Genomic DNA, 24,379 nt, shown 5'->3' with positions numbered 1-24,379 from the left:
AGCCACAGCTGTCACAAGTACCTTCTCAAAACATGCAGCATGTCTACATTCACTTCTGTTTGGACAATGTTACTATGCCATCTACTTGGCTGTGTCTCAACACACTGAAGCCCTGCATGCACACACCTGCATTCCTTAACATCTCCCATATGCCCTAACATGCCTCCAGGTTAGAAGAAAGTTGGATGAATTGCTTATGACTTGGCAATGTTCATCTCTCAGAGACCTAGGGAGGGGCTCTGAAGTCCCTTCTCCATTGTAGTTAGTTTTGTGGATTGGGCCCTGCAGTCTGAGATGGATAAAACCTACATATCTTGTTAGTGCTTTCGAAATGTAGATTGAATTTCGCTTAAAATTGAAAAAAAAAAAAAAGTTTCTGCTCCAGATGATGCTAACAGGCCCCATGGGTTCTGTGTGGTTCAAGTTGGCCCGAACAGGTTCCATGCATTCATTAGAAAATGAGATGCAATTCCTTCAAAGTGATTTTGAATCCCTCCGGAGTGTTTTTGAAACAAAGAGTGTGTATTAGAGAATCCACTCCTAAGCTTCCAAGTTATTGTTCTATACTTGTGTGCAGGTTATAATCATTTGTGGAGAGAGCCATTCTGAGTCAAAAACAGGCTCTCTTTTTTTGTCATCTTGTAGCAGGAAAACCCCAGTTTCTCTTAAGCAGTCAGCTGAATTTTTAAAAAAGGAAGGAGGAGACTTGGGAGCTGAGGTATGAGTGCAAGCCACAGCATGGCTTCAGTCATGATTTCAATAAACCATGTGCAGGACCCACACCATGATGACAGGGATACACATCTGCAGATTCATCCCTCACAGGTCAGAAATATAATACCCAGTCTGGACCGATCATGGGCAGGCTCTTTTGATTATGTTTATGATTCCCTAAACAGCACCACTATTTACATAGCACTTACATGTGCCATTGTGTCATCAGTGATGTAGAGATGACTGGACACATGAGGATGTACATAGGTTATATGCAAATACTCCAACATTTTACATAAGGGATTTGAACATCTGCAGACTTAGGCATCTATAGGGGACTGGTTCAGAACCAAGGGATTCCAAAGGGTAACTGCATTAAAACATCTGTGGAACAACTGTTTGGGTATTAGCTAATATTGAGTGATTATTAATTTGAATGTGAGACCAGTATGGTGGTTATGCCTTAAAAATGTATTACCTAGAGATGCGTAGTAAAGTATTTACAGATGATAGCTGGGATTTCCTTGGAAATACCATAGCAAAAAATTTAAAAAAAGCCAGTTGTTAGACAAAGCAAGAAAGGCAAACTGCTAAGAGTTCTTGAAGATACATAGAGGTAGCTATAAGAAGTTCATTTTACTAACTTGCAAGATTTATGTAAAGAGTCTACCTGGGCCAGCAAGAAGGCTCAATGGGTAAGGGCACTTGGTGCCCATCTGAGTGTATCCCTGGGACCCATGCGATTAGAAAGACAGAACCAATTCTGGAAGCTGTATTTTGATTTCCACTTGTGCACCATTGGTGCATGTACACACACTAAGCAAACAAACAAATGAGAGACTAAATTTCTCGGTCAAAGTAGAAAACAGGACTGAGAAAATCTCATATCTGATGATATGAGCAATAGAATCTTGTGAATTCTTTGCTTCCAAAAATCTTTTCTTTTAAAGAAATTTTTTTCATTCATTTTACACATCAAAGATGCCCCTCTTCCTTCTTCCTGGCCCCCCCACCTCTTCCCCAACCCACCCTCCACTCCCCCCACAAGAAGGCAAGGCCTCCCATGGGGAGGCACATCCAGTAGAGCAAAGTCCAAGCCCTTCCCCCTGCCTCAAGGCTGCATGAGGTGTCCCATCATAGGTAGTGGGCTCCAAAACGCCCCCTCATGCACCAGGGATGGATTCTGATTCTACCGCCAGAGGGGACTCTCCAAAAGATCAAACTACACAGTTGTCTCGCCCTGCAGAGGGCCTAGTCCATTCCCATGCATGCTCCACAGCCATTGATCCAACCTTCATGAGTTCCCACTAGTTTGGTTTGCCAGTTGTGGTAGCTTCTAAAAATTATACAGTACCCATTTCACACGCTAGGTATTGTTTGGGTGTGGTGACTGCTCTGTTCATCATGCTAATTCCCACAAGGTTGAATGAAGTCCATGGTTCTGAGTTTGAAATTGCTCTTAATAATGGACCACAAGTCTGTAAAAGGGGAAAATGAGATCTTCATTATGTTTTAATTTTTGTATGGTCACACATCTGTGCAAGCATGAAGGTTCATATGTATGTAGAAGCCAGTGATTAACCTTACTTTTTGAGTCATGGTCCTTCACTGGGGCCAGCGGCTCCCCATTTCAGCTACTCCGGCTGCTTAGTGAGCCCCCGGAGATCCTCTTGTCTCCACCTCCCCAGTGCTGGGATTACCAGCAATTGTGCTGCCATGCCCAGCTTTTCACAGGAGGGTTAGGGATCCAAACTCAGGCCCACATGCTTGCAGGATGTGCATTTTACCAGCTGAGCTAGCTCCCCAGCCCTTATGTGTTTTTGACTAGAATTGCTAAATACAAGAAAATCAGAGACTTATTGGCTAGAACCTTACTTTTTAAGGTTCTTTGCTTCACATTCCTCTTCAAAATACCCAGGCTTTCTGTCTCCACCTGGATTCTCCTGGCACCTTGTGCTTCACTTAGAATCCCTCTGCCTTACAAAGCTGTGTTTACCCATGAATAGCAACTGTGGTCCCTCTCCTCAGCACAAAAATATTTCTAGAACTTTAGACTAACTTCACCTTTATGACCCAAGGGATGCTCACCACTGAAGCACTACAAGTCATCACTGAAAAATTCCAGCTGCTCTCATTTCAGTCTCTCAAAGTCTTCACCATCCCCATAGCTCTTAGACTTGCAATGACCGCATATTCTGGAGCACTGAATACATATTCTTGCCCAGCCAAAGCTGTGGTGTGGGTGCTATCATATGAAAGCCCATGCTCCCAGAAGTAGTAGTTGGGGATTTGGAGAGCTCCACAGACAGGCAGTGGCTCAGGAGCTGACAAAAGGTGTAAACCCAGGCCCCTCGGGGAGTCTGCACCTGGTTCCTCCACTTCAGCTATTCTCAGAATCACCAGGGTTCTCATATTCTTAGGGTAAGTGAAATGTGACAGATTGGTTGCCGTAGCAACACAGTTATAAATTCTGTTCTGGCAGTGAGTTTTCACGTCAGAGCTTTCTAGGATTTTTCCTTCAACGCAGAGGCATAGCGTTTCCCAGAACCTAACAGAAGAATATAGCAAGTTCATCGCTCCTCAAAAGCAGCAAATGGCATCCATACCTGCACCATGCACTGTGGGTCTTAAACCACGCCATGTGGCAGGGTAAAGACAGACTTGGGAATGTGAAATGTCCCATTCTTTATCTTCTTTACAACTTTCTAGGAAATTAAAAACGTTAACATTGCCGGGCAGTGGTGGCGCACGCCTTTAATCCCAGCACTCGGGAGGCAGAGCCAGGAGGATCTCTGTGAGTTCGAGGCCAGCCTGGGCTACCAAGTGAGTTCCAGGAGAGGCGCAAAGCTACACAGAGAAACCCTGTCTCGAAAACCTCCCCCCCCCAAAAAAAAACCTTTAACATCTCAGGTCTTCAACTAGAAGGTTGCATATATAGCTTATGCTAATGATATTAGTGCTTAATGCATAAATAGAGGCCATGGTGATTCTAAGCATCAAAACCGTGTCTTTCAGTGTGTAAAACTGAGTGTATAAATGTTCACCCTGGTGGTTCATTAATTCTTTTCCTCCTGGAATTACTGTCAAGTGCATCCACTGCACAGAGCAGAGGTTGGAGGATTACTGAACTAAAGTATCTTCATCAACTTTTGTGGGGATAGAGCAGGGGCGGTGATGTCCATCCGAAGACTGTATGCTTGGAATAGCATCGTTGGCTTGTAAAGCACAAACTAAGTTCATTGAGTACCCAGAAAGCTTCAGACATAGAGGTAAGGTGCTAATGATGGCCATCACTCACGGTCGCTGCCTTCACAGAACTGTTGGTGGTACATGGAGGTGAAAACAAGATGTCAATGGCCACAGTGCAGATCCCAAAGGGAACCCCATATGCGGCCTAAAGCAAAATATAACACAGGTGGTTTTCATTTTCCTCCTGCTGGATAGATTCAAGAAAGGAGGGTCTATGGACCATGGAGTGGGGTTGGGGAGGCTAGAGGTGGTGTGTCACATGTCATCAAGAGATCTAGGAACGGCTATATGAAGGTGGCATTGTGCTGGCCTTAGAGAGGGGATCACTTGGCTAATGGTAGTGAGGAAGACATGCTAGGAAGAAGCATCCAAATAAAGAGGCAGACGAGTGCTGGAATGTGACAACAGTTCGGACTGGCTGTAACTTAGGAGCTTGGGACAAAGTGATGACACAGAAGTGACAAAGCAAAGTGGGGGACATCCGTTCCCTTTGAGGACACCTGACAGAGACATGACGTCATGTGAGGGTATCGGCATGTGTTCCCAAGCAGGGAGCATCATGGAGACACTTTTTCCAGCCGGAATGTTAAACTTACAGACGGTAAGCCCATGGGGAGTCTGGAGAAGGTTATCCCAGCTTGGTTTTGTCTATACAGCTGCTTTCCTGTGTTGTGAGGCTTTCAGAGCATACAGATGGCCTGGTTCCCTCCCTGACCAGCTTTTGAAAATGAGGGACTTACTCTTCAAATCCATCAAGGGTTTTTTGTTTTTTTTTTAATCACACACAAGTGGAGAGGGAAGGGAAAGAAAGGCTGTCGTAAGTTTGTAAACTGACTCACTTGGGAAATCTTTGAACAAGAGACTGTTTTCCCAAGTCCTGAAGGCCCCAGGCTGCTTTCCATCCTGTAAATTGGCATTTGGGGAAGCATCTTCTGCACATTCCAAACTACGAGACATGACAGCGAAGTCAGCACTTTCTGCCAGATCCAGCCACAGGGAAGAGGGTAGACACCAAAGCTCATTAGGATTCAGACAGCAGCGAGCCTGGCTCCAGCTTTGTACCACATCCTGGGATAACTTAAACATTCCGGTTTCCCACCGAAGGCAATGCTTACAGGGGCCGGAGAAGGGTAGGAGAGGGCGTTGGAGAGAAAAGGAACTGAGAAGATAAGGACCTGGCAGGGAGGGCCTCAGATCAGGACAGCTTCCAGAATGCAGAGCAATGGTTTTGCAAACCATTGTGTGCCTACGTGTATATGCATGTGTGTGTGTGTGTGTGTGTGTGTGTGTGTTTATTTGTGTGTATACATGTGGGTATGGGTAAATGTGGAGGTCACAGAACAATGTCCAGTATGGGTTCTCAGGTGCCTTCTGTTCATAACAGGGTCTCTCATTGGCCCTGAACTTTGCTAACTGGCCTGTGAACTCCAGAGGTCCCTCTGTCTTGCCTCCTAACTTGCCTGGCTTTTTGCATGGGTTCTAGGGGTCAGAACAGGAGTCCTCATGCTTGTGAGGCAAATGCTTACCAACTGAGCCATCTCTACAGTCCACAAATTATTTGGTTCTTGCAATCACACTAAAGATCATTGGTGACTCCATTCTGTGGCAAACAGGCTTTAGGAAGTCAGCTGCCCAAGGACACACAGCTGCTAAGAAGAGTAAAAAGGGAGTTCTAACCCTGGCATGGGGTCCTGGCACTAAGAAATCAAAGGTAGGAAGAGGCTTGCTAGCCAGCATGGGTGGGTAGTTCATGATCCTACTGGGGAGGAAGATCTCACCCAAGTCTCAAAGGAGGCCGGGGGAACTGAGGCAGCTTGGGAGCCTATACTTGCTCCATGGACAGAGGCCAAACTGAACTCCACTGGAAAGAAAGCAAGTCTGGAGGAAAAAGTCAGTTTGTAAGAAAGGAGAAGCTGAGCAGGCACCAGGAGTCATTAGAGCAGTGTGACAATACCCGGGAAGTAAAAACGAAGGTCTGGGGGGTGGATGACAACTATGGCTGTGTGACAGACAGCACAGTATCCTGAATGCCATTTAATTGTCACTTAAGCACGGTTAAGACAGTCCACTTTCTGGCCTGCTTATTTTACCACATAAAATCAGTGAAGGTTTGCAAGGTGAAGTGAGTGCCAGAGGTCAGTTATACAAGCAGGATGGATGTATTTAACACTATAAGCTTAAGAAGATAAACTTCTGTTATGGATGCTTTCTCATGATGAAAACAACCAACAATAGTAACAACAAAAGGATAAACTCGGGCTTTTCCATCAGTCAGGGGAGCCTGGCTGTGGGCAGGGCTTCCTGGTTCAAGTTCAGAGGAGTCTGGGGCTGGACCCTTCCTGCAGTCATGCTCAGGCAACCTTGGGGGCAGAAACACAACACAGAGGCAGCTCCAGCCCAGAGGACATGCACATTTTGGAGTCAAAAGGTCACCCTCAGTCAGACCGCAGTGGAATTTGATGTTCGTTAACTCTGAGTTTTTAAGAGCTCGACTGACATCCTTCCACATGTAAGTTGCTTCCTTAATTCATTTTAAACTGAATATCCAGACTGCTTGCAAGTGGGATTATACAAAGAGATGAGAAGTCAGTCATCTGGAATGATGGTTTTCAGTTTTTTTATGTTGGGAGAGTAAAACCACTACGTCCCCGGCCAAGATCACAATGTGTAGTTTCCGAGTGTTTTTCTTGAGAGTAGTTGGAAGGGGAGTTGGTTCCCAAGGAGAATGTTTGTGTGTACTGCTGAGAACCAGGGAGTGCTGAGGTCTCTAGGGCTGCCCCTCCCCAAGTCCCCGGTCTATAAATGAAATTGTATTTATTATCCTGAGTATTCTCAGATAGTCAGCCTGCTGTGGAGTTTACAGGCACGAGGACACAGCCTTTCTATGATAGATGGTCTGAGTTCAAGTTCAAATCCCCTCTCGCATCACAGGACCCTACTACGTAAGCGCTAAAAGCTCTCAGAGCGGTATCTGTCTAACCCATAAAAGAAGGAAACGTAGCCCAAACTGTGGTGTGGTTTGATGTCAAGATTTAATAAAAAAAAATTACCCAAACTCTTTGCACAGTGCCGGGGCATAGTTTATGTTCGTTCAATTCCATCTCTGGCATTAGAAGGTCGTGAAGAGAAAGCCCCAAGTCTGGGGAGCTTCCTGCCCCAGGCCAGTTACTTTGTTTGCTTGTTTGTTTTTAAAGATAATGTGTGTGTGTGTGTGTGTGTGTGTGTGTGTGTGTGTGTGTGTGTGTGTAAGTGGCTAAGGAATCTAGAAGAGGTTGTCAGAAACCCTGGAGCTGGAGTTACAGGTAGTTGTGAGCTGCCCAGTGTGCTGCTAGGAATTGAACCTGGATCCTTCACAAGAGCAGGACACCGTCTTAAGCACCAATTCATCTCGCCAGTTCTCAATAACTATTAATACATTCTCCTACTTCTCCAGCTGGCTTTGAACTGTGTGCATTTGATGCCCCGAAGTCTCAGCTTGCTTAGCAAAATGATCCTTTATCACTTGATAAGATATACTGTTCTGGACCCATCCTAACCTGCTGGATAGAACTTGTGACTTGTGGTTAGGAAATCTAGACCTCACTCATGACCAGGCACCCAGTCACTGTCCATTTCTGGTCAAGCCTCCTCTCTTACTTGAGCATGGCTTTTCTAACAAAAAATGGCAACTGCAAAGTTTGTTATCCCTGCGGGGTGGGGACTTAGTCACAGTGCCTGTCCCTCTGGGCTGAACGCTGTCTCATGCGTGTGCACTGGCACAATGCAGGAGCGGCAAGTCTTTCCTGTGCACGCGCTTAAGGGACCCAGAGGCACTAAGGCATGTGGGTGAACGCAACAGAAGTGTAACCCAAGGGACAGCACCCCTCACAAGACCACAACTCTGAAAATAACACTCATTTCTACTTACACGAGTGATGCCGGTGTGAACATACCATGTATATTAAGATGTAAGCTTTACAAGTGAAATCATAGCGTTGTTAGCTCCGAGACCAATAGCTCCTTGTGCAGTCTGGGCCCCCTCCACTGAGAGCCATGTTGAAAGGAAAGAACTTACTATACTTCTCTGGACGTCCACACCCACTCACCCCAATATAGTTACATATGTATTTTATTTTTATGAATGGCTTATCACATGAATGATTCTGAAGGTTGATAAGGGCTTTTTTTTTCCACTTAGTAAGACACATGGAGCAATTTTCTCCTTCATCTTTCAAACTGAACAAGGTATTATGCAGGTATTATATGCATGGTGCATATGATTTATCTATGATGAGAATTCAAGTTTTTACATTAAAGTTTTCCCTTTTGCAGGGCTCATCCTTGACTATCACTTTTATAAACATCTGTGCATATTTTCTATAAAGATAATGAGAAGAGTAAAACCACAACATCTATAGGTTAAATCCACAATGGAACATGAAATGCCATGCCTTTAGTCCCTAACTGGTGTTAAGAGGAAGACTGAATCAAAAGTATATTTAGGGAAACATTATGATCAGGGGGACTGAGTGGAGGTTGCATATACTATGAATTAAATTCCCGAGCAGAACTTTGTACTAGTCAAATATTAGTCTGTGGTTTTTTTATACATTCAAAATATGTGTGGAACCATATCATTCAAAATATGTGTGGAACCATATAAGTTTCATATTATATTTTAAGATCTTTATAGAATCCTTCTGTATTTAAAGTTTCTTCGCCAAAAACTTTTCGGAAATTCCTATCACATGTTATATTATATAACTAATAAAAGCCACATGGTGTTGGCAGATGACCCCATAGCTACACAGGACAAAGTAGGTCCAATCAGGCCTTAGTAGGAGCATGAAAATCCTAAAGGAGGCAGCAATGTAAGGCGGCAGGGAAATGTCTTGTTGCCAGGCCCAGGCCCACCGTTATGTGACCAGTAGCTATCACCTGTCAATTCAGCCTTCAGGTTTGCCCACCGTCAGGCCAGTCCTTGGGACCCTCCCTCAAGTTTCACCTCAGACCTGAGGTTCAGCCCACACAGCCCCAGGCTTCAGGCCTGCTCTAGTGCAGTGTGACACTTGAAAACACTGGGAAGGGGTACCTACTGACACGTCCACCGTACCCTGGCTCATCCAAGTTGTGCTGATTCGAATGTGAAATGTCTCCCACAGGTGTGTGTTTAAATGCTTGGTCCCCAGATGCTGGTGGTGTTTCAGGAGGCAGTGCAACACATCTCAAGAGTTAAAGGCCAGACTGGTCTCCTGGCTGCTCTGGTGCTATACCAGCCACCCCCAAACCCCTGTCACTCCCGTCAGAAGATAGTCCTGCCACGATGGACTGTGTTCTCGAAACTGTGAGCCAAATGAAGCCTTCCTCCCTGGAGGTGCTGTCAGGTGTTCTGCTACAGAGATGAGGAAGTAACTTACACACTAGAATGTCCCACTGCTAGGTCATCCCTTAAGGCCCTAGGCTGTAGGTACCAAGCCAATCTTTATGCGTGTGGATGCAGGATACCCACAATCCAAGCCCACTTCATAGATTCAAGACGTTCTGGCAGGCCCCACTGGTTGATTCCTATGGATTCAAGCTCCAAGTCTATCCCTGAAGACTCAGGCTCCATGACAGTCTCCATGGTTAGAGGATCCACCTCCGTGGACTTGGGTCCCAGGTATGTCCAGCACACCAGGCCTCTATCTCAGCACCACACTGGCCTCTGCAGACCCAGGCTTACTGCTACCACAGGGGCAGTTTAGCACATATGAACTTAGGCTTCAGATCATCTCCAAAGGACCTAATTAACTAATTTGCCCTAGTAGATCCAGACATGATGAGCTTTCCCAGAATCTCTGGACTGGCTGATGAAGCGCTTTTCCAGATAAAAATAGCAAATCATTCTATAAATTAGGAACCCCCCACCACCACAGAAAGCCAATAAGGACACAGACTTTAACTTCATTTGAGACCAAAGTGACCAAATTTCCAACCAATTGTAAGTACATAGAATCAAATTTGAATGCTCTTGAATATGCAAAATGTCCAGGAAGAAACTGACCATGATCAGATATGATTTATCACAGAGATGCAAGCATGGTTTAACATATCAAAATCCATAAACAAGATGTAGCACATTAAAACAGTGAAAGGCAAAACTCATGTGATCATCTCAGTAGGTACAGAAAGGAATTTGACAAGATCAGTATCTTTTCATGATGAAAAATTTCAACAAATCAGGCAAAGAAAGAACACAAAAAAGGTCACATACTATAGCAAAGAAATGGAATCAGCCTAGATGTCCATCAACAGATGGAGAATGAAAATGTTGTATATAGATACAATGAAATTTTATTTAATCATAAAGAAAAATGAAACTGTGCAATTTGCAGAAAAATGGATGGAACTAGAAAAAATATTCAGTGAGTTAACATAGGCTCAGAAAGACAAACATGGCGTATTTCTCTCTTGTATATGGGGATCAAAGCTTCTAATGTTTACATATGTATTTATGTGGGAGTGGGGACAGTCAGGCAAAACAACTATGTTTGAAAATAATCTAAGGAAACTTACTATTTTGCATGCTACAATACATTACATACAAGTGTGTGTGTGTGTGTGTGTGTGTGTGTGTGTGTGTGTGTAAAACATACCCACAGCTAACATCAAATACTCATTGGTGAAATGGTCAAAGTTTTTTTTTTTTGAGGCCAATAAAGTTGAACAAAAATAATTCTCACCACTTCTATTCAGCATAGAACTGAAGTTACAGCTACAACAGTCAGGCAAGAGAAGAAAAAAAAGTCACTGGAAAGGAAATCGTTAAATTGTCTGTGTTTGCGATGACATTCAGATATACAAAGCCCTAGAGACACCAAAAAAAAAAAAAGTCCATTTGAACTAATAAGTAAATTCAGTGAAGCTGGAGGGTCTGAAGTGACTTTATATAAATCAGTAGTGTCTCTATACACCAACAACTTACCTGAAAATAAATTGAAAAAATAACCCCATTTACAAAAGCTACAAGAAATAATAAAATTCTGAGGAATAAATTTACCAAAGAGGTAAAAGATCTCTACTATGAAAACTACTTACAGCACTGATAAAAGAAATTAAAGATGGTGCAGGCAAATAGAGACATCCCAGGTTCATATAGTAGAAGAAAGGACACCATTAAAATGTTTCCACTACCTGAGATGACCCGCAGATTCAAGGCAAGCCTTAGCAAAATTCCAGTAATTGTTTCTACAGGAATGGAAATTCCATCCCAAGGGAATGAAGAAGAGATTGGTAAAAGCTGAGGCACCTCTCTCATTCTCAAAAAAAAAAAAAATCCTCCTCATCACTAGTCATCAGAGAAATGAGAAATGCCAATTAAAGCCACCATGATTGTATTACCTTGTACCTCCTAGAATGTCTATAATTTGAAAGAAGGTGAAAGATAAGTTTATTAGTCACTTTCTCATTATTATGACAAATACCCAACAGGAAGCAAGTTAAGAGAGGGAAAGTTTATTTTGGCTGATAGTTTGGGGGTACAGTCCACCATGGTGCGGAAGTCATGGTGGTTAGGGAGAGCAGGAGTGAAAGTCCACTTGCTCACATCTGGATGGATCAGGAATCAGAGAACTAGGAACGTTATCACTCATCTGGCTTGCTCCTTTGCTTTAGGCTGGGCCTCCATCCCATGGAATGGTGCTATTCCAGTTAAAGGTTAGCAGAGGAGGGGAAGCGAGGGGATCTTCCTTCCTCAGTTAATACCCTCTGGCTCTGGACATGCCCTTACAGACAAAGTCACAAGTGTGTCTCCTAGAGAATTTTAAACTCAGTCAAGTTAATAATGAAGATTAAATACTGCCCTTGTATCCTTAGTGAGAATTAACTATAAATTAATATTGAGGCTGTAGAAAACCTGTGCAGAGGTTAAAAAATAAATAAATAGGAAAGAAAGAAAAATATCTGAAATGAAGTAGGTATGAGTGTGAAGGATGTGGAATAAATGTATCAATGAGGATCTGTACTCCATGTTCACTGATCCATTAGTTATATTCACCAAGCTATGAAATCAAGCTAAGTGCCCAAAGACGGTATGTAAAGTGAAATAAAACAGGCATGTGACCTTACTTATATGCAAAATCTAAAAAGAATGATCTCACTGGATATGGTGGCACATGCCTTTAATTCCAGTACGTGGGGGGCAGAGGTGGGTGAGTCTCTGTGAGTTCAAGGTGAGTCTGATCTACATGGTAAGTCCTAGGACAGCCAGTGCTATGTGGAGAGACCCTGTGGCAAATAAAATAAAATAAAATAAAATAAAATAAAATAAAATAAAATAAAATGAAAAAAAAGAGTGGTCTCATGGAAACAGAGACTAGGATGGTGTGTGCCAGCGGCCAAGGGTGAGGAAGGTGGGATCTTTGTTCAGAGGATACAAAATTTCAGCTACATAGGAAGAATAAGTTCAGTGATTCTATTGAACATTATATGATATACCTAATCACAATAGACCATATATGTTATATAAGTTATAAATATATATTAAATATTTGAAAATTGCTACAAGTGGGACTGGAGTCAGAAGTTAAGAGTGAGACCTTCTACTGCTCTTCCAGAGGATCTGAGTTTGGTTCCCAGCACCCACATTGGGTGGCTCACAACCACCCATAACTCTAGCTCCAAGTCAGTCTGATGCCTCTAGCCTTCGTGGGCACCTGCACTCATGGCCACATACCCACTCATGGCCACATACCCACTCATGGCCACATACCCACTCATGGCCACATAATTGAAAACAACCAGAAGAAATCTTTAAAGAAAAAAATTGCTGCGAAGTTTTATGGTGTCATTACAAAAATTAAGTGAGATCGTGCATGTTAATTAACTCAATAGCCATTCTATAATATGTACATTATTTCAAATATTCATAAATATTTATGGTTTTATTTGGTAATAAAAATTCATATTTTTTGGCAGTGCTGGGGATCATACCCAGGGTTTTTCATATGCTGGGCAAGTTATTTATGACTGAGATATACCCCTGCACCATTTAAAAAAATAAAAATAAATACTAATTGATTTATTACTAGGTTTTTAAAAAAAATCACACTAAAAGAGAAATGAAAGGTGTCTAGTACTTTGATAATTGATCTTTTTATCCAGTAAGGAAGATACAACAGCAACTTAAAGACTACACAGAATAACTTGGAATTTTTATGTAAAGGAAGGTGAACTAAGGCATTTTAAAACTTATTTACATTTTAGCTTTTCTCTGACAGACAATATCCACTTTTTACACATCATAGGATCTGTCCAAAGCTGTGCACTGGGTATAAAATCCTTTTATCTAATGCTTTCCACATGGAAATTTTGCCCTGTTATTAAAGCTTTCCAATTCACCAAGACTGACTCTAACTCATGCCAGGAAAGACAACCCTTGCGTTGGCAGCAGTATTTATCACTCTCTCTCAGTCATCTGTTATTTCCAATCACATTTTCACTAAATAAATTATCAACTGAGATTTCATTCTGGGATATAAAATTATTGACTGAATCTGGCAGTGTGTTACAATAGCCACATCAACATGTAGTGACCTCAAGGCCTGCAGACGCAGCCCTGCTTTCCCCCCAAACAGTCTCAGATTTAAGAAAGGCAGGGAAGGCTGGATAATTACTCCATCTGTAAACTGTCATGCAGGCATGAGGACACCCAGCATGTCGGGGCACACTCTGATCCCAGCACTAGGGAGCTGAAGACAGGAGGATCTCTGAGATTTGCTGGCAGCCAGTCTAGCTGAGTCACTGAGCTTCAGTTCAGTGAGAGAGCCTGTCTCAAATGTAAGGTGGAGAGCAATACTGACCTTTGTAGTCGATATGCCCACATGGGGGGAAATACCCACCCCTCAAAACGCATGCATATGCTAGAGAGAGTTAGGAGGAGAGGGAGGGGGGGAAAGGTGGGAAGAAGGGAGGGGAAGGGAAGACAGAAAGAGAGGGGAGGAGAGGAAAGAGGAAAAGGAAGAACACTAAGGAAGTCAGCAAGTATCCAAGTGACATTTGAAGCTAAGTCTTACAAATTCCACCCCCTGCTCTTTCCAACCTAAGCAGACATAGCTCTTTGCCCCTTTCAGCTCCAGGGCCACCTGTCTTAATTCAGGAGCATAAAAACTTGCGTCTAAGTTGATGAATTCTCCCAGATAAACCGTCTCAGCTGAATCTGGCCCTGGATGTGGCCATGTGGACAAAGTCACCATTCTCTGAGGAGTAGACACAAGCAGGCTCTTAGCTCATACATTCCCATCACATTCCCCAGCAGGGAGGCTGGCAGGAGCTGTTGGGGTTTCCAGCCAGCCAGGAGGATGCCAGGCAAATACAGGAGCCACAGAAGGAAAAACAGAGTCTGCTGCCTCTCTCAGGGGAAGAGCTGGAGACTGAATGCTAGCTACCAGTATCAGATCAAAGGTGACTTGGGGCAGCGGCACCAGTGGGACGGAGCAGTAGTGGTTCTTCCCTGAGGACCTCCTCCTCAGTGGAGCTGGTGCCGCAGACACTTGGTCTGCAGCTGGCCTGACTCTCTCCATAGCCTTGTTGCTACACTCTGACACAGAGTGGTCTGCCACGAGCATTTCCTGCACTGAGATCAGAGCATGAGCATCATTTTGGACATCAACAGTGGTCCAAGATGTGGAGCTTAAAGAGTCCACTGGTGGTTCAGTATAGTGTATTCATGCAGGGTCAGTACACCAAGGTTCAGGGCAGGAATGAACACAGACCCTCTTACCTCAATAGCAGCAAGGTCATCTGGTGGTCTTAAAGAAGCTACATCACATCCATTCACCCATGCAATGCTAGGTAGCATAGTGTGAGCACACGTGCATGCACGCACACATGCACACGCACACACACACCAGATCAACCGTCAGGTCTTTACAAACCTGAGATTGATTCCAGGACCACGGATGACACTATCCCTCTCAAGGGTGCACCAAATCAGCCAGTCTGCAGCATAGAGCACCCTCTGTAGCTGCCACAGAAAGGAGCATTATCTGGCATGACTGGCTAAGGGTGGGCTATAATACTTCAGGAGGCAACAAGCATTGGAAGATGTCTTTCTGAAACTGTCACTGAGAAGACTACAAATGCCCCAGGCCATCATCTAGATGGCTTCCTGCAACTAAATTCATGTCCCCATCTACTGTGATGCTGAATTTTTAGAGTGAATTCTTGGAAATCCATTAATAATGTAAAACACGCCCCTCCCCTTCTCAGTTCAGCCTTCTCTGCACTCACAGTGGAAAGGGGTCAGCACCAAGAGTCCAGTGGCCTTCTTTCCCAAGAACTATGATTTCAGCACTTCCTTCCCCGTTCTGGGGCTAGAAAAGCAGCTGGGGTAAGAAGCTGCATTCGACAACCCAGGACTTCCCAGTCCTCTTTGTATCACAGCCAAGAGAAAATATGCTCATCTCCCTGGGGAACACGTAGAAGGTTGCTTACCCTTGTCATAAAACAAAGCTACAGATAGTGCATAACTACTGTACCAAAGAGGAAGGTGTGGGATACGTCATGTCTGAACTGTATTTGACCATGCAGCCTCCCCATGAGGATTCTGCGGACCCTGTTTTGGGAAACACTTCATAGTGGATTTAAATGAGCAAAGGCACTGCTCTAATGTCCCTGTAACTGCCATAGCTAGTAGGTCTGTGCCTCTTCCGACAGAGAATTCACCCATGGCAGCCCAGCCTCTCCAGGCACCCCGGCTGCCCAGCTCATGGCAGGGCCGGCCATAGGACCTATCTTCCCCAGATGATCCTGAATGGTTTGATTTCTGTTGCTGTGATAAACACTGTGCCCAAAAGCAACGTAACGGAGGAAAGGGTTTATTTCAGCTCATCCTTCCAGATTACAGTCCACCATGGAGGGAAATGGGGGCAGGAAGTCAAGCAGGAACCATGGAGGGATGCTGTTTACTAGCTCACTTGTTCACTTGCTCACTCGTGCTCAACCAGCTTCCTTATACAGAGCAAGGCACAGAGATGCCTAGGGATGTTGCCTCACACGGTAGGCTGGACCCTTCCACATCCATCATCAGTCAAGATGACCCTTCACAGACATGGCCAGAAGCCAATATGATCTGGCCAGTTCCTCAGTGGAAGGCTCCTTCAGAAGACCCTGTATATATCAAGTTGCCTGCTGAAGCTAACTAGTACACTGAGTCTTGTGCAATTCAGCATCTTCCCCAAAACACCTTTCTCATTTCCAACATGCTCCACTTCTATAGGTTTTGACATGAGGATGTACAAAATAATCCAGCCAAGTAAAACGGGGGCAGGCAGGGGGAGGGGGACAACCAGAGAAAGAGCAAAGGACTCATTACCAAGTCAAATGCTTCCATCGGCATCTCAGGTTCCTCCTCCAGAGAGTCCTCATAAGAACTGCCCTGCTTGTCACTTCTGAGGTTTGGGTGTTTCCCCAGTAGCTGTGGGTTTACCCAGCTTTGGGACCACTCTGTATTAATGTGACTCTCCTGCCTGCCTCCACACACATCTCTCTCTTTCTAAAGGGAGTTGAATGATACTGCAGCAAGGCTAAATTTCCAACTGAATTTCCAAAGGGCCAAAGAGAACTGTGGGCATTTGGGCTGAGGCAGCTGAGCCCCTGGATCACACATGGCGAAGCAATCCTGGCCTTTACTGTCTACTGTTTCTAGACCTTCTACAGTTTAAAGTCGTATAAAGTTTACTTTTCCATCTGGACTTTGAAAATTGGCCACAGTCCGTTGGGATGGAATGAAATGACCTTTTTAACAAAGACTGCTGATACCTTGCATCAGTGTTCCAGAGCAGTGTGAAAATGATTGTGAGGTGAGGTGTGGGCATACAGGGTCTTTGGCAGGCTCTGAGTCAGATGTTCACCTGTTCTTTGTCCTTCCCTCGTGCCTTGACTGTAGACCACCTTCTCCCTAAACCCATCCAGTAGTTAACTATCACATTTTCACCTCCATTTGTCTTGAGTCCCTCCTGAGGTCAGGTTTCAGATGTCCCCTGTCACCTGCCTTATAAAAAGTCAGACAGTAAACATCTTCAGCCTGTGAACTATAAGGTCTTCATGGCAACTACTCAACTTTGTCATTGTAGCACAATAAATGCCACTGATAATATGCAAACATACGATTGTAGCTGTGTGCTAATAAAACTTTATTGATGTGGGGCCAGATTTTGTGATAGGCCATAGTTGGATTACCACTACTTTCCATTTTGTTTTATCCTCCCCCACTTCCTTTTCATTTTGAATCCCAAGAATATGAATGAGGTGTTAAAAAGGCAAGCTATTTGTCTTGTTACTTTTGGATAGCGCTCTTGTTTTTTTATACTTCAGAAAGTACATCTTGTCTTGTCTTTGTAGGTGGTTATTTAAATTGAAAGCAGCTGTGAAGAAAGGAACTCTCAGGGCACATTTGTTATGCCCACTAGTATGAAGTAGTGATTTTTAAATGTACTGTTTTTGTTTAGCTAGACATAAAGCTTACCAGTGTGCTGCCAGGTAACTTAGGAAAGCGTTCTACCCCTCACACTACCCAGGCACAGAATGGCAAGTGTTTTTTGCTGGAGAGAAAAAAGAAAGAGGTGAGGGAAGGAGGGAGGGAAAGACCGAAGAAAGAAGGGGGAGCTGGGGGAGAGAGGGAAGGAGAGGGAAGAAAAAAGAATGTAATTAAGTTGAACAACTTTGGAAGTGATGGGTGCTTCTAGACTGTAACATGAATATATTTCCTTAACCTCTCAAGATCTTGACTGTGAAACCTTCTCACAGAACCTGAGCTTCCTGGGGGAGAGGCAATCAGATAGGAAGACACCTGACCAAGGTACAGACAAGGAGCCCTCCTGTGTTTGCCCTGTCAATGGTGGCAGGTGACCCAAATGGCCATGTTAAGGTCACATGGCCTCAAGGATGTAACAGGAGCAATCACATCATCCTCTGCTCAGCCTGCGGTTAGAAGGAGAAAGGGTCCCTGACTAGTTCCTGGGGACCTTGTGATGCTCCCTACATTGGTTTTTGTTGAGGTGCTCAATGAAAAAAGTATCCAGACCAATCTCTGCAAAATACTCCTGATAAAATTCCAGGGGAAAATTTACAACAGTCTAATAACAGCATGATTTCAAGTTTGTTTAAAATCTTTATGTACTTACCTAGACCCATAAACCCGACCCTAGGAAAACATACAGTAAAATGTCAACAGTGGCTTACTCTATATGCAATTACACATAATTGAAATGTTCCACTTTTTTATTCCTTTGTGTGTGAGTATAAATGTATACATGTTTTGTGAGGGAGGCATGTACACAAGTGTGTACATGTGTGTGGAGGTCAGAGGTCAACATTAGCTGCCTTTCTCAGTTATTCTCCATCTTACTGTATTTTCTGTATTTCTTACATTTGTATAATGTATGTACATGCACAGTGTGCACACCGTAGTGTACATGTAGTGCTCAGAGGACAACATTCAGGATCAGTTCTCTGCTTCCACCACAACACGGGTCCTGGAGATTGAACTCAGGTTGCCAGGCTTTTGGTGGCAGGTGCCTTTATCTGCTGAGCTATCTAGCCAGTCCCACGCCTTTTTTGAGACAGGATCTCTCAGTGGGACCTGGGGCTTGCCAATTAGACTAGGCTAGCTGGCAAGCAAGACTCAGGGATGAACCTATCTCTGGGTCTCCAGTGACAAGGTTATAGGTGTGCTTGCCCCTAGGTTTTTACTTGGGGTCTGAGGAGCTGAACTCAGGTCCTCATGCTTGAGAGGTGCCAACTAAACCCTCTGTCCAGGCTTGGTCCCTTGCTTTAAAAAACTTGATCTACAATCAACTCGTTGCTTTTTTAGCTTTAGAAAATGACATCTTAAAAGATAAGGAAGCATGGGTACCTCAGCCTAACTTATAAACATAAGAAAGCAGTCTCTATCTCATGGCAGTTTGCCCATTTGCCCCGAAGTAGGCAGCCTCTCTGCCACATGGAAACTTCCAGATAAAACTCTGCTGCAGGCAAACGGAGGTGTGTAGGCATCATCGAAAGAGTCATTTCTCCAGGTTAGCCTAGGGGAGGTGCAGAGGTTCTGCAAGGATGATCCGGGGAATCTGTGGCTTCGGGGCTCCTCCTAAGATCCTTCTTTCTAGTCCTTCCAAGAGAATGTGCACTACCTGCTGCAGCCCAGCCCAGCCTTTCCCCTCTGCAGCTCAGATTACTGAAAAATACCTCAAAGCTAAATGAGCAAAGGACATGGCTTGGCTTTTTTTTTTTCCCAGCAAATTTTAAGAGATTGATTTCATTTGGAAAGCATTTCCCAAACAGGAGTTTCTTAAAGAAACATGTGTTTGAAAAGCATAGGAGTTCTCACTTCTTAATGGGGAAAAAAGCACCACTTTGTGTGTGTGTATATATATGTGTGTGTGTTGGGGGCGGGTGATAGCCAGAATCCAGAAGGCCCACTTTAGGTTTTATGGGCAGTAGCTCCATTATTTCATGGTACTGTCCTGATGCACATGGCATCTTTGCTGAAGAGGAGAGACCTGTGTGACAGTAGTCTTGGATTATGGCTTTGCTACTGGTGACACCGGACAAGTTCTGCGAGTCCCTTGATGTCTTTCTTTGTTCCTATCAGGGGAAGGAAAAGCTCTGAGGACCACAGTGATGCACTCACTAAGGAACACATTTAACCTTGCTTTGGAATTTATCATTTCTATCTTCATAATACACCACTACCCCAGACGCATCTTGGTGCCTCTTGGTCTCATCTTGGTTTCTTCAGGTCACTGTCAAGGCATTTGTGGCTGGCTATGTTATTTTTGCTAGAGCTGTATCTCTTCTTGCCCTGGATTCTCCAGAATAGGGGGTTCATTGTTTTTTTTGGTCAAAGGTATGCCTACCAGGAATGTTGGTGACCTAGGAAAAGCTTTGTCCATGGTGATTATTCATCCCTCCTTTCCTACAACTCCTTTTGTTGTGATAGTCAAGCACATACTAATGGATTCCATTTAAATGGAAAGACTTAGGTCTCTTGTTTTGGTATATGTTGCTTATCTTCTTTTATTCTGTTCTTGAAGAATCTACCATAACTCATAGACTGTGATATAAGGAGAGTGGATTGAAAGTGCTTATTCTAGCTACTTGAACATATGGAATTTTAAAATACATAGATCTTATTTACTCACACATATATGATAGAAATAATGAGTTCCTTAAGGAGTTTATAGTGTGTGTGTGTGTGTGTGTGTGTGTGTGTGTGTGTGTGTGTCTCATTTTGGCCAAAAGAGGGCATTATGGCATATGTGGTCTCCATGAAACAGTGACATTCCAGGAGCCCCAAACTATGACAAGTAATTTTTGAACATTGGTTCAATTTCTTTCTTTTTTTTTTATATATGTTCAAAATTGCCAAGCAACAAGAATGCCAAAGGCCCATGTTGGGTTAGGTCTTGAAGAATTTGTGATCTGCCAAGGGCACTCAAACCCATTACCCCATGTATAAATAACTACAGGAGAGTATGGTATAGCTAGCAACATGAAAGTGGACCCACAGAAGGCTTATGAGGTTGCCAGACAGTTGGACATGGTGACACATGCTTAGAATCCCAGCACTCAGGCACTGAGGCAGCAGATCAGGAATTCAAGGCTAGGCTGGGCTACGCTGTATATTTGAAGCCAGCTTACAATACATGTCTTAAAAGAAAGAAGTTCAGAGAGAGATGTGAGAGAATGACACTCTAATAGAAGAGAGACCATGGCACAGACTTTGAGATGAGAAGGAGAAAAATGTGCTGGAGGAAGAACCAGGAGCCAGCATATTTTGTGATCAAGCCTGTGGTGCATAAACTGAGCGAGACTGGAGATATACACATGGTGGGTCTGGCCATGCACTACTGGCTGTCGATGAACTTTTACTATGTATTAAGCATGAGTCTAAGAACTGTCTGGCACCATTATGTCTTCTCACCCTGTGGTCAATCATATGTTATACATGAGGAAACTATATGTGGCCAATCAGGCTTCCTGAAAGGGGGACTCTGAGAAGAGATGAGCATATAAGAGTTTTCAGAGAATGCTCCTGGCATTAGAGGCATACCTAGGCACATGAGGGCCAGAGGGGATGGAGGACCAGGCAAAAGGTGAAACCGACTGTAATTCCAACTTCACTGGGGCCCTAGTCTTGCTCATGGGACACTATGAAGCTAAGTCCCTTTGGAGATGTTCCAAGATAGGATGAAGGGCCCTGGATTTCCTAATCCTGGGTCATGCCTAGTCATTAACTACAAATGCTTGTGGGGCGTTTACCCACCAACCCCACAATTCCCCAGAGTTTTCTTGAGTGTGAGCAGCAGGAAATATTAGATAGAAGGATTTATTACGGAGATAAACAGAAAATAAAGGATAGCCTCGAGAAGGCCTGGAACCTTTTCCAACAGGCCCCGACTGTCTCTGCCCCAGGGTTTTTATAGAGACACCAAGGGGTGGAGCAAAAGACCTCCTCCCCCAGCACAGCCAAGTGCAGACCATCTCAGACACCTGCACTCAGGCCTGTGGTCCTAATCATCCTCTATGAGGACCTGCTGGGTAAAGCCACGAGGAACCCGAGAACGGGCTCCCACAAATGCCCCAGCAAAGGGGAGGTAAACCAGGGCAGGTTCCAGAAAACTCAGCTGAGGACTGTCCACTTGTAACCCTCCAAGAAGCTGGGCATAGACCTTCCAGTCCCAAAGCCAATATGGTTGGTACAATGCAGAGTCCACTACACTGAGTTCAAGAAGCTTGCTCGCCCGATGTGAGAGCATTTCGAAGCAGAAAAGGCAAGGTTAGAAACTAGGGCAGCTGTCTGTAAGACTGCATTTAACTGTTTTGATGCACTGCAGTACAGGTGGCTGGCACTAGATGAACACAGTCCCCCCCCCCCTTCAGCATGTAAAGGACACTGGTCCTGAGATCCTTCCTCAGATCCCCAAATCTACAGATGCTCAAATTCCTTATGTATAATGTAAAGTGGCACAGTAGTTTGCATATGGCCACAGTATTTGCATATGCCCACATCTGGAGTATGTAGAATACCTAACACAACAGGTATAGATAGTTGCTGTGCTCCGTTGGTTTCAGAATGACAGCAGGATAAACAGTCTGTACATGCTCCAGTACGGAAGCACCTACAGAAATCTCCTTACGAAGGACACAAATGGAGCAAGGGGAACACGTCTCACATGACATCTGTCAGAGACAGACTAAGGGTCTGAGAGACGGTGTCAGGCTACAGCCGGGGAAGCTCATACCCCATTCATGATCCAGGGGAGTGCTTAGCATGTGGCAAATGCAAATTTTTATTCTGGGAACTTTCTGGATTGTTTTTTTCTATTTTTGATACATGGTTGGTTGAATCTGATGGGGGGAACACACAGACACAGATCCTGCAGATACGGGAGACTGTTTCTAAGCAGAGGACAGTGATGTTCAAACCTTTGCTTGCTAGCACAGCTCTTGATAATAGAGAACAGGGGGAGCAGACAGCTCAGAGTGGCGAGAAGACCTCTTGGTTCCTTCTAAGAGTGGAATCTAGCTTAGAGCACAAGACTCAAGAAGTACACAGAAAGAGAAAGCTCAATCTCCACACTCCTGTGCCCTCTGCTCCCAGGATATAGCCATTGTCACCTCAGAGAGAGCATACACGTGTGTAAGCATAGGCACACATGGAGATCAGATCCTATGGCCCTCATTATCACAGTGTCCACATCATTCTGCACTGTGCTTTCTATATTAACACCATGGCTTAGACCTTGCCTCAATGATGTTCCTATGGAGCCACATTATTCCCTTAAAGACACAAGATATAAAATAAAGCTTTTCCATCATATAATGACTTACCTTTTTGTTCTTTTTCATAACACTGGGAATCAGACTGAGTATCTTATGCTTGTTAGTCAAGTATCATTAAGTTGCACTCTGAACCCTACTATACTTTTGAACCAGATCTCTTTTGATAAACATTTAAAGATGTTTTCAACCCTTAAAAAAACTTTTATTTGATGCTGCATTTTAAAAAATACATTTTGGAGACAAAGTCTCTTGTATAGGCCCAGTCTTGCTTCAAACTGATGATAACCCTCCTGTTTCAGCCTCCCAAACGCGGGGATCACAGGCTTGTGTTACTCTGCCCAGCTGTTTTTAAATAACAAATGATGGGATATAGCACATGTTTAGCATGTTCTGAGACCATTGAGTTTAATTCTCAACACCCCCAAAAGGAAGTAAATACAAACAATGCTAGAATATGTTTGTATACCTACCAGTTTGCACATGTGAGTGCATTGCTGTGACATGAAGTCTCAGAATTACTAGGCCAAAGGATACACAGTTTTTATTTTGAGAGAATCCAACTGCTCTTCACGGGGGCCTGTACATTGTCCAGTAGAGTCCTGTTGCCCCAAATCCTGACTCAGTCTAATATGTGAAGGGGGGGGGGCGGGGGCGCGGGTGAGGATGCAGCTTGAAGGCAGAGCACTTGCCCGAGGCCCTAGGTCTAATCCTTACTATTCCCTACCATCCGCTAGTCTGTAGAAAATAATAACCTGTCGTGGCTTTAAACTGCTTTTATCTTCACTACGGGAAGTTCATTCCTTCCTGCCGCCAGTGAACAAATATTTAGAATATATTTTAAATGCAAAATCTTACAAGGAAGAGCCCAGTGAGGCTTCTGTTTGTATCTGAGGCCATGTGGGACTCCCGGGTGGAGGGAGAAGGTCATGGTGAAGGCCATTGCCTGTGTTGTAGCTTCTGAGACTCACCTGCCTCTCCCTCTGCGGTGTTTCTGTCCCCAGCTCATGTGCTCCTCGGTGCAGAAGGCCCTGTTTGAGGAGGAGGACCACGTCAAGAAGCTGCAGCAGAAGGTGGCCACCCTGGAGAAGCGCAACAGGCAACTCCGTGAGCGGGTGAAGAAGGTCAAGAGGTCTCTGAGGCAGGCGCGGAAGAACAGCCGCCACCTGGAGCTGGTGAACCAAAAACTCAATGAGAAGCTGGTGGGCGCAGGTGTTCAACAACACATCAATGCCCTGGGCCGGGAGCCCGCGCGCGCCCCCTACCTGCACGGGTAGCAGGTGCAGGCGGATGCCGGCCTGCCTTGCCCGTCCCAGCGGAGTGAATAAAAGCGGGTTCTGTAACATGCACTTACTTCAAACATTATAGGAGGTACCCGTTAGACATTTGGTAGCATCTAACAGGGTAAAACGGCAAGCCTTAGTTTCTTTCCCATCGGGTGCTGGCCTTACTGACCACTCGGCTTCAGATCCTACATGTGGCATGCCCTTTTTCTGTCCTGGTGCCACCCACATACCTTAAAGCTCAGAGGCAGTGGGATCCCCCGGTTCTGGCCCATCTCGGGTCTGGCCCTCAGCCTCTAGGGAATCTCTTCATTGTGGAGAGATCATTCTAGAAA

General features: G+C 44.4%; 1 protein-coding gene across 1 annotated transcript in view; it reads left to right on the top strand.

The window, feature by feature from the left end:
• Positions 1-24,110, top strand: part of Ccdc3 (coiled-coil domain containing 3) — a 90,820-nt gene extending 66,710 nt beyond the window's left edge. Inside the window, exon 3 of the mRNA XM_059262431.1 lies at positions 23,766-24,110. Coding sequence (XP_059118414.1) covers positions 23,766-24,038 — 273 coding nt within the window. The 3' untranslated portion in view covers positions 24,039-24,110. The remainder of the gene's footprint in view (positions 1-23,765) is intronic.
• The last annotated feature ends 269 nt before the right edge of the window (positions 24,111-24,379 follow it).

Source organism: Peromyscus eremicus, chromosome 5 (assembly GCF_949786415.1).
Source record: "Peromyscus eremicus chromosome 5, PerEre_H2_v1, whole genome shotgun sequence".
Taxonomy (NCBI): Eukaryota; Metazoa; Chordata; class Mammalia; order Rodentia; family Cricetidae; genus Peromyscus; species Peromyscus eremicus.
Note: the sequence above shows the minus strand (reverse complement) of the source record. Positions and strands in the feature narration are given on the sequence as shown.